This window comes from Condylura cristata, unplaced genomic scaffold, assembly GCF_000260355.1.
Source record: "Condylura cristata isolate star-nosed mole 26May11 unplaced genomic scaffold, ConCri1.0 scaffold00003, whole genome shotgun sequence".
Classification (NCBI taxonomy): Eukaryota; Metazoa; Chordata; class Mammalia; order Eulipotyphla; family Talpidae; genus Condylura; species Condylura cristata.
Window position 1 is genome coordinate 29,453,141 of NW_004567104.1, and position 20,185 is coordinate 29,473,325.

The following is a 20,185-nucleotide window of genomic DNA, read 5'->3' on the forward strand; positions in this document are numbered from 1 at the left end:
AAAAAAAAAAATGACTTGACTACTAATAAAAAATTGTCACCTCTTTCACTTGGATGACTAGAGGAAGTGGAGATGGGAGAATGGGATGGTATGACAGTACCCAAACTCTCAACTGGCACAACAAAGTTACTGAAGTGTGTTAGACATATCAACATTAATGTAGACTGGGAGAGAAAAAAAGAAGAGTCCAAAGAGGATACTTCTGTGGCACAGGACTCAGCAGCGGAGAAGCATAATGTAGGGAACTGAAAGCTTACAATAATTTCACTAAGATTATTTGAAATTTTAATCTGTGTATATTACTTTGTTATATTATTTGCCTGAAATAAAGTAGGTGTAAAAAGACATTTTTTCCTTCATTGCTTTACTCCTTCTTCCTCAAAAGGTAAAACTTGTTACACAATAGTATAAAAAACAATTCCCTGATTTTAAAAAGCTACTGACATCAAAGTAGTAGTAAGGGTTCTACATACAGTACTTCTGAAATCAATCATTCAGGTATTTTTGAACTTTTCTCAGGCAAAAGTTTTGAGCATTAAAGAAATACAAATGTTACAATAGCACTGAATAGTTTATAGTCTAACAAATGTATTTCAAGTAGCCATCCTATACTCTTCTAGACTAAAAAATGTACCATTTTGTTTCCTGTCCGTGAACTCCCTGTACTGCAGTTGCTATCCATTTCAGAGTATGTCACATCCCAGGCTGAATGTATATAATGAAGTTATGACTTCATTTGGAGCTTTGTAATATATTCAAAATGGCATCATGACATGTTTAAAACCTATTTTTCCTTAAAAATAAAGCAATGCTGTTTGAAAACCTGTTAAGTTTCTCTGGCTTAAGAAAAGAAAGTTTAGGAAAGGGAAAAATGAACATTAAAAAAAGTTTATTTCTAGCCCTGAAAGAACAAAATTATTGAACAAAGTCATCAAATACAGCAGTTTAAGTCAATGTAACAATTAAATAATTGAATGGGATTAAATTAAAAATAAAGGCAATATAAAATTTGAAGACAAAACAGAAAAAACAAACTATTTTCACTTTATTTCATTTCTATCTACCAAAAGGGGGGGATAAAAGATGCAATACATTCCTACCAAAGATGTTCAATTCCAATTACTTGCTTTTCTTGAGAATGAAAATGTTTGATAGAATTATACATTTCCCCCTCCTCATCTGGCAACATTCCAGAATGGCAAGTGAGAAAATCTTCAGCTCTCTTAGGGTGAGACCAGTGCTTGATTCTCCTTTGGGATTCACATCTAACACACGGTCTTCGCTACAGTGGTTGATGAATGTGTTGAGTGAGGGGGTAAAGTGTGTATGTATGTGTATATGTTTATGTATGTATATGCACAAACACACACACACATATACACACATTACAAACATGGTAAACTGGATTTTAACTGCTGAAATATCTATTGTGGGAGCAGTGGAAGAAGGCAACACAATCTATATTTGACATTACTATGCAATTCCACTATTAAAACACCCCCAAATTAGTATTAATTTGGTTTTAAGTTACAGTATAAAGTTTTTGATATTTTACTGGATATGGATCTTAGTATGTTTTATAAAAATTAGGTTAAAAAAACTGATGCAAATTCTTTAAGCACCCATTTTTTTCTCACTAGGTATTGCCTGATCAGACCTAAATTATTCTGACTAGAATACAGTATATAAAAATGAACATGTATTTATATAAGCCGTACAAAGAAATACTCATTAGGTAGTTTTAAATTGCTTGTTAAAGGCACAGGGTTGTTTAGGATTGGTGATAATTAAATGCATTTTAAGCAGCTTAATATTTCTATGTTGAAGGGAAGAGAATTTATATAATGTGTCAGGCACTCAACACATGAATATAGAGTTGTGTCAGCTTAGTTTCTTATGCTGTCTCAATCAATCCACTCACCTATTACATTAGGTAGGATAAAATACTCAGTATTTTATGGTTTACCAGTTTTAACTGTCCTTTAAAGCAGCAAAAGGAACTACAGAAGGAAACTTCAAGACCAACAAAGTCTGAAATACAATAAATAAGTATTATAGCTATATTGTTCTAATTATACAAGAGGACTAAAGAGAACAATTAAACTCTTATATTTATATGGGAATTTTCATTCTAAAGTAATGACAAAGTGAATACAAAAGGCAGTTATTTAAAAAAGAAACATGAATCTTGATTCAGATAGAATTTTTCTTTCAACAGACTCTGAACATTTTAATTTAAAACAAGCTAATAAATCACAATTCCATATTGCTTAAGATTATTTTGTTTTAAAATGACACATTTCAGAATTAACCAAAGTATTATTTATATAGCAAGTTAGTTTATCTGAATAAGTAAAGACTAAAACCACAGTGTTGCTCCCTTACCCTGGGAGACAGGTTTTAATGACAAAGTCCGTTGCCAGCAATGGACATACAGATAACCATCAAAGTGGTAAATACAAATCCCAAACTGCTTCTATAAACTGAAAAGACCTTTGTTGAGTTCACAGGCATAAAAATGTAGTATTGGCACTGTATTCAATGAGTATGAACTTTACAACTTGTGTATGGCAGTGCCTTCTAGAGTAGGCATGATCATTAGTCTTATCATCTAGTTGCTTTTTTACTTCATTGGTAGAATCTTCTTTATCAGAATCTATACAGACATTATTTACAAAAGATGTCCAAATCTGGAATTCAAGAGGCACTGTAACAATCAAGCCTGTTATTATGAATTTAGTAATGCTGAAGATCAATATAATCTAGAGAAAAATCAAAGAATCAAATTGAAGAGACCACTAAGTGCTAGTCTAGATAAATCACACAAAGTATCTTTTTATCATTTCTTCTGAAAATCTGCCGTTATCAATTTAAACAAAATCCCATTTCTTATCCTTATATGTGTATTTTTAACACAGATTATGATGGGAATGACAGGAAATAAAACTATGTCCCTAATGCAACTCCAAAACATTAAAATTAGTTTTATTCATGATCTGTACTATTGTAGGATAGTAAGGTGTGCAATTAATTAGGAGGGCAGGGTGGGAAAATGTCCAAATTAAGCCACAAATCTGTCTCTTGTGTGTGGCTCTTAGCATAGTAGCTGGGATAATACAGTCCCCAATGGCAAAACAAGGAGAGAGGGGAAAAGAAGGGGACAGAGTATACTCTAATAATGCTATTGGTCACAGACCTTTTGAATCTTTAAAAAAAAAATATATTGCTATTAATAAGTACATATTTTCTTCCTTTCTCTATTACTTTTTTTACTTTATTTATTTGAAAAAAAAAGTAACTCAACATCTCAAATGATCAATAATTTTATCAAGAAATACTCTTAAGTTCTCATAGACAGTAACATGTTGATAATGGATTGGGAACAATGTGACTTACAACAAACCTCTACAGTTTACTGATTAGAAGCTGTGTCTGTATATAACTGATGTATCTCTTTAATAACTATAATCTCATCTAAGTATTTTAGAACTCACCAAGATTCAAGTCTCTCACTTTGTCTCTGCTAGTCCCAAATATGTAGATTCTAAAAAGTCAATGGTTGTTATATTATTTACCATAGAGGAAAAAGGAAGGGGAGAATAGGGTAAGAAAGGGTTAATTAAAAAACAAACTAACTAAAATTACAACATATACAGAAACTTATATTCAAAATGAAGGAATAAAAGGGAGGTGGGGAAAGAAGGAGGAAAAAAAAGAGTGGCACCAACCAAAGACACAGAGGCCAAGTTGAAGCCGGAACAAATTACTTTGGTTCCTGAAGCCAAATCTGAAGAGAATATAGTCAGAAAGGAAAATAAAATTGTAAAGATATACAGTCAATGGGAATTCATTTTCTGACTCAATGATTTAGTTATAAATATAGATTATTAGTCCTCTCTCTATACATGTAACAACTGCCAAACTCACTACCATGAAATTTCTAAAGCTGACTCTTTCACATTAGTTTAAAAAGGTAAAAATCACATACTTTTCTTCCCCCATTCCTTCAGTTCAAGTTCTGAACTTAAATATTACATGTAACAACAGCTGGTCCTAACTTCTAAACAAAGTTAAACCATACCAAGCTCATTGGCCAATAGAAAGAGCTACATAACTTCCATCACACTTGCCTTGAATTTAGGAGTAAGAAAAATTTCTCAAAGCAACTCAAAAGTAGCATGTCAAGGGGGAAAAAACCTATGAGGGAGCTTAAAGAAGACTAGCAAATGAGTCAAATAATTTGAAAAACTAGAATCTGCCATTCAAGTATTAAAAATACCCAAAAGGAACAATGAATGGGATCTATTACAATGAAGTCAGCAAAATAAAATGTAAATCTCAAGCATGATAAATGACCCTAGTGAGCTGTCTGCTGAAAAAGGCTAGTGATTCAGTCCACAATTCCTTTTGGACCCTAAAGAAGGGATTCAATAGAAAGCTGTCATTCTATTTTGCATTTTTCTCCTGGCTGTCTTCAGGAAGTAGTAGTTTGCATTTTTCTTCCTTGTTATCCAGACATTTTCTCTATAACCTCCCCACAAAGAGTAATAACTTTCATATATTAAAATACTTCTTTTAGAAAATGGAAAAAAGAACATGAGGCCACAACAAGGATGTTAACGGTTACTCTTCATTGCTTCTTTAGCTGCCATGATGAGTGGTGTCAAGCTAGATAATGGTTTGGCCAGTTTCAGGAAGGGATGCTGCCAGAAAGAGGGAAACAAATATGTAAATGCCACTAGGTTAGGAGGAAAAAAATTCCTTTTAACTAAGTTCCAAAAACTAATTATGGGTTGTAATAAATATATGTATAAAAACAATTATTATCAACAGGCCTCAATACAGGCTTTCAGTTTTTCTAATATGAAATCTCAGTCACATGACATAGATGCCTAAAAGTCATCAATGAACTAGTCTGAGAATTGATAATATGAAAAACTCATTTGTCTACTACAGTATTATGTGTATTTTATTCCTAGCAGATGAAACCTTAAACTGCAGCAGCTGCCATGCTGCTGCTACTATTGCGGCTGAGTGCACATGGAAATGTCATTATCAATCATATGTAAACTCCCTGTTCGTTACTCAAAAAGAAATTTTTTTCTAAAAACTGTTCAATTTCCAAATTCACCTGTAATAATTCTTTGGCTGAACCCCGTTTCTCCACGTCCATTTCCAAACATCGATTAAGGAAATCCCGAAATATTGGGGAAAGTTTCTCTGGATTCTGTAGTTCTGGGGTTCCATTAGTTGCTATCAGGTACAAAGCCTAAAAATGGAAGAGTATCTTTGACATAAGGTAGTTCAACAAAGTGGGAGTATTTTACAAAGTCTATAGGTCTTTACTTATTTATCTCCCTACCTCCCCCTCCCATCTTTACTGCTTAAAGGCAATCATACTAAACACCAACATCAGGTCATTAGCTGTATCAATATAGCTATAGCTATACAAGCAGAGCTCAGAAAATTGATAGGAAAGCAAAATATATTCTATATTCATTATATTTGTCCAAAACTTAGAGAATGTTCGACACCATAAGTGAATGCTAATGTAGGTCAAGACAATGTTGTCAATGTAGGCTCATTGAGTAAGAAATATAGTTGTTATGTTGACAGTTGACGTTATGCACGTATGAGGAAAGGGGGCCTATACAGGAAATCTCTATAAATTCCTCTCTGTTTTGCTGTTATTTCGGACAAGAAAGATTAATCTGGTCCCTGTTATTTCATCTTCACAGGAAACAGAAGTTTCTGCACATCAAGTTTCCACCGATTAAGTTTGCCAATCCCAATGATCAAGTTCTCATCTTACTTGGTGTAACTGTAGTTTACAACAAGCTAATTTCTAGCTCATTTTTGTGCATGCAGATTCCAGGGCCTGTGCTTACTTTGGTTTTTCTCTCTGGTCATTCCTTCTCATTCTCCTACACTGGTCCATCATATCAACTCTTAGCCTCAGAGTGCAAGCTGATTGTTTTCTACTACCTATCTATGCCCAACTGAACTGGTGGTCTTACCTAGTCTCATTTAATGGATTTCTATAGCAAAATAAGTCTCAATCTTATCTCTAGTCTGGATCTCAGACTTGCCATGCCCAACAGCCATTTAGATACCTGAACAGGCATCTCAAACCTAACATGGCTAAAACATGTCAAAACTTATCTTTTAATCTTCCACCTGTCACACCCACTGCCCTATTCTCTTCACAACCTTCACCTTCAGTGAAGGTGAACCTCAATTTCATTATTCTAGTTGCTCTGGTCAAACTCTTAGGATCATTTCTCACTCTTTCTCGTACAGAGGCTCTCTAGTCTTATTTATCTTGCCTACTGTCTCACTATCTGCTACCTCTGTGGATTTATCTGTTCTAGAGCTTATCCTCATTACTTGCAGATTCAGTAATGTGCATTCACACGTGCATTCAGCTTCTTGCTAAAATTTACTTGTAACCCCAAAATCAATACTCTCAATGTTTCTGTGACTATTCACAGATGCTTGCAGAGAGGTGAAGAGCATAGTGGGAAGTACTCCTAAGTGCAAGAAGGCTGGAATGTGTCTTACAGAGAAAATACAGGTGCTTGATAAGCTCCATTCAGGCATGAGTTATAAGGCTGACTTTGAGTTCAACATTACTGAATTAAGCAACATATTAAATAAGATGTCCTTAAACAGAAACACACAAAACATAAGATTATTTATCAGTTGGTAAAATATGTTGAGAGGGGCTTATAGAAAACCAACCCTATATTTCACCTAGAAGCAGTGGCTCATTATTTGTTAATTCAGTTTGTGTCTTCATAGACCATAATTACTACAAATAAGAATTCACCATAAATGGAATCATACAATATATGATCTGTGGAGTCTGACTTCTTTCACTTAGCATACTGCTTAAAGGTTTAAATGTTGTGGTGTGTGCCTGCATTTCATTCCCTTTTTATGTTCAAAGAATATTAAAAGGCATACCACTTTTGTTTATTATTTGGATTGTTTCCACATGTGCTATAATGAACAAAACTGCTATGAACATGTGTGTTTAAATTTTTGTGCAGATGTATGTTTTAAATTCTCTTGAACAGATACTTACCAGTGGAACTGCTAGTGATTAAGGCAATGTTAAATTTCAGAAGAACTGTCAAATGTTTTCCAAAGACTATCATTTACATTTCCACTAGCAATATCTGAGGCCTCCAATTTCTCCACATTCTCACCAACACTTATTACTCTTTCTTTTTAATTATAGTTGTTCTTGCTGGGGTTTAGATTTCTATTTCCTTAATAACTACTGGCACTGAGCCATATATGGTAATTCAAGAGTAGAAAAAAAGGGGGTAAGGAAGGACACCCAATCTCTTTTACCTCAACTCCTAGAATATAAAATTGTTTAGTCTACTGATCTCACTCTTATTCTTTTGGGACTCTCATTCTTTTGTTTGCTATATGGGCTTTAATATCACCACCTACATGTTTTTCATAGGTCTGCTATTGTCTTCTCAGCCTGAGGCTACGGAGGTCAAAATTCAAAGTTGACAATCTAAAGGTATGTTTAGGGACTCTTAACTTTATAGGAAAGTAAACAAATTCTTACTTATGTGTAAAATTATATCACATTAGTATAATAACTTCTATTACTGTAATAACAACAACCACATATGAAAGCTTAGAGGAAATCTATGAACAATTTACTAAAATAGTCAACTTAGTAACTCAGGAGCAAATGGTTTTTATTTGTAGAATAAAGGCAGAGACTAGATTTTATTAACTTTGCAGCTTAAATTCTGGGTCAACACCTGGTGCAAGCAGGTTCTATGTATGCTAAGAAAAGGATTTTTCTTAAAATATGGTTGGTTTAACTGGTCTTACCCTCAAGGGGTTTTCATTGAGGTATGGAGGCTCTCCTTCCACCATCTCAATAGCCATGATACCCAGAGACCATATGTCCACTTTTGGGCCATAAGCTTTTCGTGTAACCACCTCTGGAGCCATCCAGTATGGTGTTCCAACCATGGTACTTCGTTTGCTCTGCTCAGGGGTGATCTGGGCACAGAAACCAAAGTCGGCTATAAAATAAAATAGAATAGAATAACAAGAGTTAATACTGCTCATGGATAGTTTTATCAAAAGTTCACTTTAGATGACAATTACACTTGACTATTCACCCTTTTGTTTTCTAAGATTATTATTAATCAGTAAAGCAGAATGAATTATCAACTATTTTGTTAATGTTACACATTCTCATTTGCTTACTTTAAATTCCCATAAGCAGGCACGAGGGCACAAATTATCAATATCTTTTCTTCTAGATAACTCTACCCTAAATTTTTTAAAGATACAGCTGAAGAAGGGCTAAACAGGTCATCAAAGGTGACTACATGTAGTAAATCAGACAAAGGTGAGGAAGTGATTTTGAAGAAAAGCAGCAGAAAATAGAATTACTCAGCACCCAACTTGGTAGAGACTAAAAAAAGAACCATTTAATTCAACTGTATCAATAAAGGCCAGATCAACGTTATTCTATTCCAACCAGAGTTTTAATCAACAGAGTTATTTAAAGGGAAGCTCAGGGTTAGAATCTAGAATAGTTTCCTCCTTTTAAGTGTTAAACCCATTTTACCCCATTTGTAAATACTGTCACATTTAGGTTTGTAAACTTGAGAATTTTTGATAGCTAAAAAACCTATAAGCTACTTGGTTTATTTTTTATTGTGTAAGCTGCTTTTTTAGAGATCTTTCTATACTAGCACATTTCCCTATCTCATTACCTTAACCAGATTATCATTGAATATAAAAGTATCATAAATTATCAGTTTCCTTACTATTTGATATTGAAGGTATTTTTGTTTAAAAAAAATTTTTTTTACAAAAGTATACAAAATGATGTAAAAATAAACTTTAATAAAAAAAAAGGGAAGTGACTTTAATTAAAGAATAAATTACAAAGTTAATTGAGCCTAAAAACATACTTTGTACATTCAGATACTTGTGCTATAAAATGTCTTTACTGTGCTAAAAATTAAACCAAAAGAGCCTTGCCTTGGTCTACTGACTTATCAAACTAAGGCAGGAGTGGGTAAACTGCCACTAACTCTAGTGTTCAGCCTACTTTTATAAGAAAAAAAAAAAATTTTTTTTTTTACAATGTTACAGAACACAACTTTGTATTTATTGTCTTCAAGAAGACTTGGTTGGAACTGAGAGATTATAACCAGCTGAGGAAAGGGATAATCCTTAGAATGTTTTTCATTACTTGTAAACATCTGCTATGGAAGATAATTACCTAAAAGAGGCTTACATGTCCCACCTCCACCCTCTTGAAATACCTGAGGCCTATCCTCCCCTGATTAGACTATTCTCTACTAATCCAATAAAGCTGAACAGCATAAGGAGAAAAATCTACCCTAATTATCAGATACAAATTCAAGTTCACTTTTTTTAAAAAAAAGAATTTATTTTTATTTATTTATGCATAAAAGAGCTAGGGTGTAGGCCAGAGATGTGGGGGAGGGGGAGGGGGTGAGACGATTCACCAGAGACAGGTTGGGGAGCAGAACAGGAAGAAAGACTAAAATACACTGTGGAGAAGAGGTCTGCTGTGCAATGTGAGTTAGCTCCCTCGCTGGGGATTGAATTTAGTGGCTGCCAATAACTTCATGGTGCTGAGACTTAACCTTTGAGCCAACAGGGAGGCCCTCAAGTTCACTTTTGGAAGATAGCACCAACATTAAATTCTAGGCACTGTTCTTCAGTATTTCAAAATATAATTCTCAGAAGAATTCGAAAGTAGATACTATTAGTTATTTCCCTTATCATGTAAATGAGAAAGTGGACACAGAGATTAAATCAAGTAACCTGCCAAAATGATTCAGCAATTCAATAGTAGCTGTCCAGTTGAGTCTTTTTTTTTTTTTTTAATCATTCTCTCCTGCTCCTTCACACACGGTTATAAAAACATCAATAGCATTTTTTTTTCCACTTTCAAAGCAGAAAATTAAATAAATGTTGTTACTCACTAAGTTTAACTGATCCTTCCATTCCCAAAAGCACGTTGTCACTTTTAATGTCTCTGTGGATCACTTGATTAGCATGTAAAAACTCCAATGCCTGTAAACACTGAACAGAAGAAACAAATCTGTCACTGTAAGGATCTCTAAAGTCTAAGAGATGTTCACATAGCAGTATGGTCTTAGCACTACTTCTAGTTCCCAGGGAAGACCCTACAATACTTACATTTGTAAAGAAAAAGATATCCTCTTACGTGTTAAATTATAAAGCTGTCTTAACTAATTTAATTAGCTCCTCCTACTACCCCTGGCATTACTCAGAGACCACATAATTTATCTAGTCTTATCTCTGCCACTGCCCTAAGAATATCACTTAGTTTTAATGTTTTCTTATTTTACAAAGATTTATTTATGCATACAAAAATGGGGGTACAGGCCAGAGGTGCAGGAGAATCACCAAAGACAAAGTGGGGAGCAGAACAGGCAGACTGATTGAAATACACTTCTGGCCCTTCCTGGTGGCACAGTGGGTTAAAGCACAGCACTAAGAAGCTAAAGCCACTTCCGCATGATTTCAATCCCCACCTGCCCCAGAGGTGATCCACATGGCTTGGCAGACCTCTCCTGACCCGCCCGCTGCTCCCCTCAGCAGTCTACTTTATCAATCTACCTGTTCTGCTCCCCACTCTGTCTTTGGTGAATCCTCTCACTGCCCCTGCATCTCTGGCTTGTACCCCAGTTCTGTATGCATAAAATAAATCTTTAAAGAAAAAAACTTGAATGCTTCTAATCAAACTTATTAAAAAGCAAAAAAAAGAAAGAAATACACTTCTAAGGGGAGCAGCGGGCCAGACAGGAGAGGTCTGCTGTGCCATGTGGGTCAACAACCCTGGCTGGGGATCAAATTCATGGTGCAGTGGCTGCAAATAGCTTCATAGTGCTGTGCTTTAACCCCTTGCCCCACCTGGGAGGCCGAGTTGCCTTTTTTTTTTAATGCTTTTTATGCATACAGAACTGGGGTACAGGCCAGAAGTATAGGAGCAGTGAAAGGATTCACCAGAGACAGAGTGTGAAGCAGAACAGGCAGATCAATGGAAGTACACTGCTGAGGGGAGCCAAAGGTGAGACAGGAGAAGTTTCCTGTGCCATGTGGATCACCTCCAGGGCTGTGAATCAAACTTGCACTGAAGCATCAGCAGCTAGCTTGCAGTGCTGTGCCCTAACCCGCTGCACCACTAAGGAAGGCCAGGAGGCCCAGTTTAATAGTTTTCATTGATAAAATTGATGGGTAAATCTATATAATTTCTAGGCCTTTTCAATTTGGAAGCGCTTGATGAACACACATACAGAAAGCTCTTCAGAAAATCATTTGAAGAGCAAAAGATAAACCTGTGGCTATTCCTACTTGAATCTGAAATATTCAGAAAACTTGTCAATGCAAGCTACTGAAAAGTGGGTAAGATGCTGGGTGCTTCAGTTCCATCAATGTAATGTAGTATTTCTTCACTTTCTATGGTAAATTTTACACAGTATTACATCCACAACTTATATGTAATTTCATATGCCATGTTTCAGGAAACACTGACTAAAAAGTGAGGAAAAACATCTACTTCCTTATATAATTTTTTTTAAAGATTAGATTAAAAAATACTTGCCTCTGTGATTTTAAATGTAAACTGAGGGTATAAGTTGTAAACTAGGAAAAAATCATGCATTTATGTCTCACACCCATCAAGAGATTAACAAAGCCTCGACATCATCAATAATAAAAATCTCATAAAAATATCCTACCATTTATTCAAGAGCAAAAGGTAAGCTGCGTATTACCTTACAACATTTACCAAGCATTTAAACAGAGTACTAGACAGAACAAATTCCCAGAAAAACACTTGTACAGGTAAATAGAAACAAACTTGTCACAAATAAAGAAACTTCTAAATTATTTTGTCATTATGAAAAAAATTATTTGAAAAACTAAGAATAAAGTAAATTCTTGTTTTCAATCTGCTTTTAAGTGGCCAAGTATTATGTGTTTAGGGATATCATATTCCTAATTATTAGTTATTTCCTTCCCTCTAAAACAACAAAAGGGGTAGAGTATAATTAACTCAGAATTAAAATTTTTAAAGAATATTTATTTTAATGCTTTAATAAAAGCTGAAAAGTAAAACGTATTATTCTTACATAAACATTGTTTCTAATCCACTTGCGTATTACTGTAGAAATGCTGAAAGTCAACCATAGAAAACACAATGGTCTTCTGAACATTCATAATGTTATGCATTCTGACAGTGATTCCCAGGATATTAGAAGTAGGATCACAGTTTCAATGACAATAAGCAAACCATTAACCCAAATCTGATTTGTAGAAAAAGATTAAATGGGAGAAGAAAGCCTTCTTTTTTGGCTCAGAATTCTACTCACTTATACAAACAGTACTTATTAATGAATATCAAGGAACTCACTAATTATTAAAAAAGACCCAGTTCCTTCACCTTCAATAAGAAAACTGGAGTAAAAAGAAGACATTAAAGGCAAACGTGTCTGAGACAGTTCTTGTTTCCACTTCTGAGTAGTGTATGAGACATTAAGTACCCCATTTGGATGAAAATTATAATGATCATGCAACTATAATTTACCTATGAGTTGGAATCTTAAATGACCATACTTCATTCCAGAATTATCTTATACATGAAGGAAAGGGTTGGAACACTTATGTAGGATGACATGGTGTGGAAATAACTTGTAAAAAATGTGTACAGAGAAGTATCTTACGTAATAAAAATTATGCAGGCAGAAAACATTACCCATTTTCACCTCCCACTAACCACATCATCACCCTAAGTTATCAAAAGTGAAGAAAACTTACTTCTCTGCATACAGCAGCAATCTGTGCTTCATCCATGCACGTTTCTGTTACAACATCAGTCAGTGATCCCCCAGCAAGGTACTCCATTACTACAAACAATTCATCTCCCACCAGATAACTAATAAATAAATAAATAAATAAATAAATAAAAATAAAAACTAACACACGCACACAAGATAAACTCATACTTTCACTTTTCTAAACACACAATGTTCTAATGTTAGGCATTCTGATAACAAAACCAAAAAGCTGCTATCCAACAATGTAGAAAAATAACTGAGGGTCATTATGATTTTCTTGACTCATTCTAAAATTTGCCCACAATTTTAATCTAACTGGGTATATGGATTATTTCAATTAAAATAACTGTAAGGTAGGAATTACTTGCCCCTTTTTCCACATAAAGAAACAGGCTTGGAGAGGTTAAGTAACTTATCAAACATCTCATAGTTACAAAGTGTCAGAAAGAGAATCTGAAACTGAATATAACTGATCCCAAAGTGTGTGTCTTATCTTAATCACATGCTATGCTGATGTGAAATACTCCTTTACAAAGCACATAAATGTACCTGGAGTTTATTTCTATGAATATGGATGCCAAACTATGGAGGTAACCTAAAAATGTTTTATCTTTTCCCTATTTTAAACAAATTGAAAATATAGATATAAGAAAATCACCTATCATCTTCTATTTTTATAATATTATTATTATAACCTTCATTTATTTTTCTACTATTTTCTTTCACTCACAGTGGAAAGACATACTTCTTTTTAATATCAATTTCTAATTACATGAGGCTTTGATAGACATACACAATTTATCCATAAAAGACAGCATTTGATATAAAAATTGATCTCAAAGTCTAAAAACTGTGGGACTAGTCACCTCTGGCTGTCAATGTAAATCACCATCTTTTCTTTATTGTTCCTACTTCTGGTAATTTGCAATGAGTATGAACACCAATATTATCTTTCATCTAACTACCTTCTCATACTTGTCAAGTAATACCTATAAAAAAGGGACCTTCTACACTGCAGAGTATTATTTTAATCCCTCTACTTCCTTTAAGCTTACTTTTCAATTTTGACATTCTAAGTCTCAGTCTAATCATGAGCCTTAAAATTTCTACCTTTTTATGCCAATGTTTAAGAAATACTTATTTTTACCTGTCCAAAAAGTTAACTATGTTGGGATTCTTTAATTCTTTCATCACCAGAATTTCATTAATAATCAATTCCTTCTTTGGCTGTTTCTGGAGATTAATCTGTTTGATAGCAACCTATGATGGAAACAATTTTTAAAAAAAATCACAACAGTTTCCTAATTCTCTTAGAAAATTACAAACAGCAATTGTTAATTTATTATACAGAAAACTGTATAATGAGATTATAAATTATTCAAGATAACTCTTGAAGGTAGAGGTTTCTCTTGAAAGTAGTTAACCAATCTAAAATAAACCCAGAGCCAGGAATTAATCTTCTTCATTCCAAGTTGGGAAAATAATTTTTTAAATTAAAGATATCTGTTTACTTAAGAAACTAAATACATAATTCTTCCTTTATCCTCCTTAATAAGAAAAGTGCTATAAAATTAAGAGTAAATTTTTCAACTGAAAAGTAAGATTCCCATTTATTATTTGCAGCTTTATCTAGTTTATTTATATACTAAAAGTTAATGGTAATAGCAAAATATATGAATAGAGTAGCTACCTCCTGTCCCAGTGCCACATCAGTAGCAGTGAAAACTGTACCAGAAGCCCTATGGAGGAAAAAAACAGATTTAAGGTTTCTAAATCATTATCACTTTTTCCGTTTGTAGTTTTATTTTGATTTTTTAATTGTTTTCTCCACTTAAAACTTTTGTAAATCACATCATTTATATCAACCGAAGATTTTATACTATGATCAATTGAAAAAAAAAAATAAATAAAAGATCATTTAGCCCTAGCATCTTAAAAATGTGTAAAAGCAAGAAGGAGGGTGAGGGAATAAAGGCTATCCTTGTTGCAAAACTCAAGACAGTCATTTGCTTCCAAGCCCAAAAAGTTTCAATTAATATAACTTAAAAACAAATTATTGGACAAAGTCAGATTAGTGGACTCAAAGATCAATACTCAATGATACGATTAAAATGCTATTTTTATTTTTGTAGTCTTGCAGTAAGTGTTCTTATTGTCTTTAAAATATACTTGATGGCCAGCTTTCCCATTCATCTACTCTCTTCCCCATTCACCTTAACATCAATGGCAAATAACATGTAAGAAGAAAAAATGTACAATCTACTAAATAGTATAGCTTTTTAATAGTATCTTGAAAAAAACACAAATCCAGGAATAACACAGATAGAACTTTAAGTGCTTAATGTCGGCAGGCAAAAGAGTATCATGGTGTACACTTCTAGAAATGTTGACTATTGTAGTAATATAGTCATAAATACTTACCCTTGCCCAATTTTTTCATATCTGGTATATTTTTTCTTAGGGTCACCTATGCTGACAATAGTTCCTATTTTAAACAAAAAATGGAAGTCCAGTCAAGTATTATAAAAGTATAAATTAATTATTAGAGTATTCCTTTTAATAAAATCAAAACAGTAGGTTTCAATCCTAACACTGTTTCAAACACAACATGTTTGAAACACAAAAACACTAAAGAAACAAATACATAAAATTAAAAATTATGAGAAGCTAGAAGACACATTATTGCCATTAGGTTATATCTGTAAGCCTCATTATCCTGTCCCTTCTTCAAAACTGATTACGTTTTTAGAATATCCAACTGTACTATTTTGACTACAATTCAGTGATGTCCCAGGATAGGGGATGTTCAACCTTAAAACTGGGAAATTTCTGGGCGAAGAACAAACTGATCATACTACCTTTCATATTCCATTCAAATGTACTAGTGATTAGTAATAAAGCATTTACTAGCAGACATATTTAAATGATATCCAAGTAAATAATTCTAAATGAATTTTCTGATTCCCATGCATCTTCAACCTTTCAATATATTTAGGAAGTCACTATTACAAAGATTATTCTGCTCTAATATGAACTAACCATGTAGCTATTTTAGAAAGTTCTTAAAGCTACAATTGAAAAAGCTTCAAATTTAGGAAGAGTAAGTTACATAAAAACTGCAATTTATGTTCTTTTTACTGCTAACCCAATATACAAGATAACCATATTAAACTTTCAAGGTTAAAGGAGACAGGGGCATTAACAGACACTCATGTAAATAATCTAGTGAGAGGATTCACCAGAGACAGATTGAGGAGCAGAACAGGTGGATATCCTGAAATACATTGCTGAGGGGAGCAGTGAGCAAGACAAGAGAGGTCTGCTGTACCATGTGAGTAGCTCCCTGGCCGGGTATTGAACTCATGCTGTAGGTGGCTGCCAATAGCTTCACTGTGCTAAGACTTATCCCCTGTGCCACCAGACAGGCCCTGTATATAAGTTCCTTTTGATAGTTCTTCCAAATGGAAGCCTTAGATTTGGCTCTCAGGGAAGTTTTACTCCCAAATCAACTCTAGAGCATTATTTTGGTTTCACTAGATTTTAACTGGGCAACTATTCCTAGAAGAAAATTTATTCCCATGCCTTAAGTCAAAATATAACTTATAAAGTAAAATCCATTTGGTTATGTTTCAAGAGCTATTATCAGCTTAAGAATAAAATAATGTGTAAGTAACATACTTAATTTCTCCATTATCTCTTCATCTGTCATTTTGGTCTTCTTTTTCTGTTTGTCTAAAGACTTGGCACCACTATCAACATTAGAATCACCAACTGGTGCAGGAATAGGGTCAATTACAGATCGTGTATAAATCTGCAGAGAGATGAAAAGTATTTTTTTAGGTATCCACACTGGCACGCTGTTCATTATTTGACTTTAATCAAAACTCAGTTGCTGTCACTGGTCTGAAGAATAAGAACAGTATTTTTATAATTGTCTTATAAAATGATTAATACCTAAGAAGACTTAAATGTGCAACATTTTTTGTTGGCACAGCAAACACAGACCTAAAAAATCTTTCTAGCAAAAGAGCATATCCATGAATGGAAATTTAACAAGATCTATGATATGCCAGCAATGAAGCAAAAAGCACACGTTTAAAAAAAAAAAGCATGGTTTTAACTGCATAAAAAAATTGAAGAGCAAAATAACATGTTGAACTATTACTATATCCCTTTTTTTTACATAAATATAATTTCAAACACTAATTCTAGGAAATAAAGAAAACAGACACTTTTATCATTATGTCAGTACCAATGGCAGTCCTCAGAGCTTTACCTACATCTGAGGGGGGCAGCGGACAAGACAGGAGAGGTCTGCTGCACCACCCCTACACTCCACTGCACAGTAACTTCCACATATATTATATTAGCACAGGAAGGGTAGGACTTTTTCTGTCCCTATCTAAAGCTTTTATTGTTAAAATTTCCTCACATCTGGTTTCAAATTTCACTCTCACCAGCCTCTTTGAAAGATAGCAAAGTTTTAAGAGAAATGTGAAAGAGGCAATATATAATTTGTATAAACAGTTAAGATCTAAGTTTTAGATACAGTAATTAGCTGCACTGAGATAAATTATCTGAAAGAGAATGTGTAATATTAATAAAAAAATGAACTAAATATTCTGACTAAAAAAAATTATTAATACATATAATATATACAATAGCTGGGGTGTAGGCAAGAGGTACAGGGTTGGTGATGGGTGGGGGTGAGAGGATTCACCAGAGACAGAGTAGGGAGCAGAAAAGGCTTATCACTGGATATCAGTCTGCTGAAGGGCCAGCTCCCTGGCCTGGGATCAAATTCAAGCTACAGTGAGTGTGGATTGCTTCATAATGCTCAGACTCACCCCCTTGCGTCAGCAGGGAGGCCCAGTATTTTGACTTTTAAAGAAGCCATTTGATGGGCAGAAAAGCTAAAAAGATACTTCTCCAAAGAGCAAACGCAAATGGCCAACAGGTATATGGAAAAATGTTCGATATCACTTATAATCAGGGAAATGCAAATCAAAACCACAATAAAATACCACTTTATACCAGTGGGAATGGCATATATTATAAAAACAGGCAACAGGTCCTCCCTGGTGGCAGAGCGGGTTAAAGCACAGCACTGAGAAGCTAAAGCCACTTCAGTGTGAGTTCGATCTCCACCGCGGAGGTGATCCACATGGTGTGGCAGACCTCTCCTGACCCCCCCCGCTGCTCCCCGCAGACTGCTTCATCAGTCACAGTCTGTTCTGATCCCCACTCTGTCTCTGGTGAATCTGCTCATGGTCCCTGAACCTCTGGCTTGTACCTCAGTTCTGCATGCATGCATAAATAAATAAATTTTTAAAAAACAAAACAAAACAGGCAACAAGCGCTGGCGAGGCTGTGGTGGAAAAGGAACCCTCTTACGCTGCTGATGGGAATGCAAACTGGTCCAACCACTATGGAAAGCTGTGTGGAGGTTCCTCAAACCACTGAAAATGGAGCTACCATATGACCCAGCAATTCCACTCCTAGGGATCTACCCAAAGAACACAAAAACATTAATTCGAAGATACCTGTGCACCCCTATGTTTAATGCAACATTATTTAAAAAAAGGTAAGATAGAGAAACAACCCAAATGCTCAAAAATAGATGACTGGATCAAGAAGATGTGGTATGTAGCTACAATGGAATACGATGCAGCAATCAAAAAGATAAAGCAATACTACTCATAGCAACATGGATGGAGCTAGAAGGGATCATGGTGAAGTCAGTCAGAAGGAAAAATATCTCATGGTTTTACTTACAGAAGGAATATAAGGAACCGAATAAAGGATCAGAAAAAAATAAATAAAAAACCAAAATTAGCAACTATAAATCAGAGACATTAAGAAAGAAGGGGGAGGTACAGGGATCAAACGTGGGGAGAGAAGAGCACAGGGGACTACAGTGATGGCGAATGGATGAATGCTGGTGGGAATTTTATGGGGACTACACTTGATAGGAGAAAGCATATAAGCATACAAAAATAAACAATGAAGACTATATATATATACATATACACACATTTAAAAAAATAAAGAAGCCATTGATTTTAATTTTCAAAAACTAGCTTTTTTATGACTGGTGTTTAGGTAAAGATCTTCTACTCAAATTTTCCCATGCTAAAATATTTTGAAGACATTTGGAAATAATCCCTAAAAATCAAATACATATTGCTGTTTTCAAAACCACTCAGACAACCATACACAGTCAAATTCACTTAGCAGACACTCACTGATTTTGTATGATCTGGTCGTGGTGCAATAACAGGAGGAGCAGCCTCTTCGTCATCATCATCTTCCTCTGTTACTACTGCTGATGTTTCAGATCCCTTGGTACTGAGCTTGAATTGTCAAAAAAGTAAAGTAAGGAAGACAAGTCAAGCATAACAATACCTTAAAATACAACTCTTGACACACCTAAAAAATACATTTCTTCAATAAATTAATTTCAAAAATTATAAGCTTCACTTAAAACTTAATTAAAAAGTAATGGTGATTCTGTAACTTACAGAAGAATAAGTTTATGTAATAAATGTAACAAAATATTCTTAAGAGAATTCACGCCCTTAATAGAGAATTTTATCGCCTTCAAACCAAGCCCTAAAAGTTAATAACCACTTCATTAAACTAAAAAACAAAGCTTCTGTGGTCTTTGTATAAGTAATGTTATTTTGAGTCATTTAAAACAGTCACCAGAAAAACTGGTGGTCAATGAAGCAAAAGAAGAAGGCATTAACTTTAACACACCTCATTATATGCTAAGAGGATGCTATACAGGTACTTTACAAGGTGCTATATTTAGTCTTCATAACCTTTAAGTATTATAGCAAGGAAATTCAGTTTACTTAATATAGCTCTCAACTAATTACGTGGTTACCTAAAAATATATGTTAATAGTTATTTCTGATGGTTGCCAAATATTTTAGAAAGCAAAACAAAAACAAATCTGCTTTGGGTAACTTAAATTAGGACAAGCTACAAGAAATAACATATAAACTTACTGCTGGTGTTCCAGAAGGGAAGCCATCTTTCTCTGAATATATAACAGAAATAATGCTAAATTAACAATTCAAAAAATAAAACAACTTCTACATAGTAAAAGGAAAATAAAAATAACCAGAACAAGTAAAATGTTCTCAGATTATTTTCATATTCAAACAAGGATGTATACACAACAGTTAGTGAATCTCAAGAAACTGAATCATTTGTCCTACATCTCTTGGTATAGATTTTGCTAGTTACATCATTAGGGTGTCATTTGAAATGTTTCACTGTCCCTCCAT

At 34.1% G+C, this 20,185-nt stretch overlaps 1 protein-coding gene across 1 annotated transcript in view; it reads right to left on the reverse strand.

Annotated features, from left to right (window-relative positions):
* Nucleotides 1-2,370: 2,370 nt before the first annotated feature.
* PAK2 (p21 protein (Cdc42/Rac)-activated kinase 2) overlaps nt 2,371-20,185 on the reverse strand; it is a 56,136-nt gene continuing 38,321 nt past the window's right edge. The window contains exons 5-15 of the mRNA XM_004675125.2: nt 19,904-19,935; nt 19,136-19,243; nt 16,569-16,701; nt 15,312-15,375; nt 14,581-14,629; nt 14,038-14,150; nt 12,871-12,988; nt 10,011-10,110; nt 7,864-8,060; nt 5,132-5,269; nt 2,371-4,703 (exon numbers count right to left, since the gene is read on the reverse strand). Coding sequence (XP_004675182.1) covers nt 4,617-4,703; nt 5,132-5,269; nt 7,864-8,060; nt 10,011-10,110; nt 12,871-12,988; nt 14,038-14,150; nt 14,581-14,629; nt 15,312-15,375; nt 16,569-16,701; nt 19,136-19,243; nt 19,904-19,935 — 1,139 coding nt within the window. The 3' untranslated portion in view covers nt 2,371-4,616. The remainder of the gene's footprint in view (nt 4,704-5,131; nt 5,270-7,863; nt 8,061-10,010; nt 10,111-12,870; nt 12,989-14,037; nt 14,151-14,580; nt 14,630-15,311; nt 15,376-16,568; nt 16,702-19,135; nt 19,244-19,903; nt 19,936-20,185) is intronic.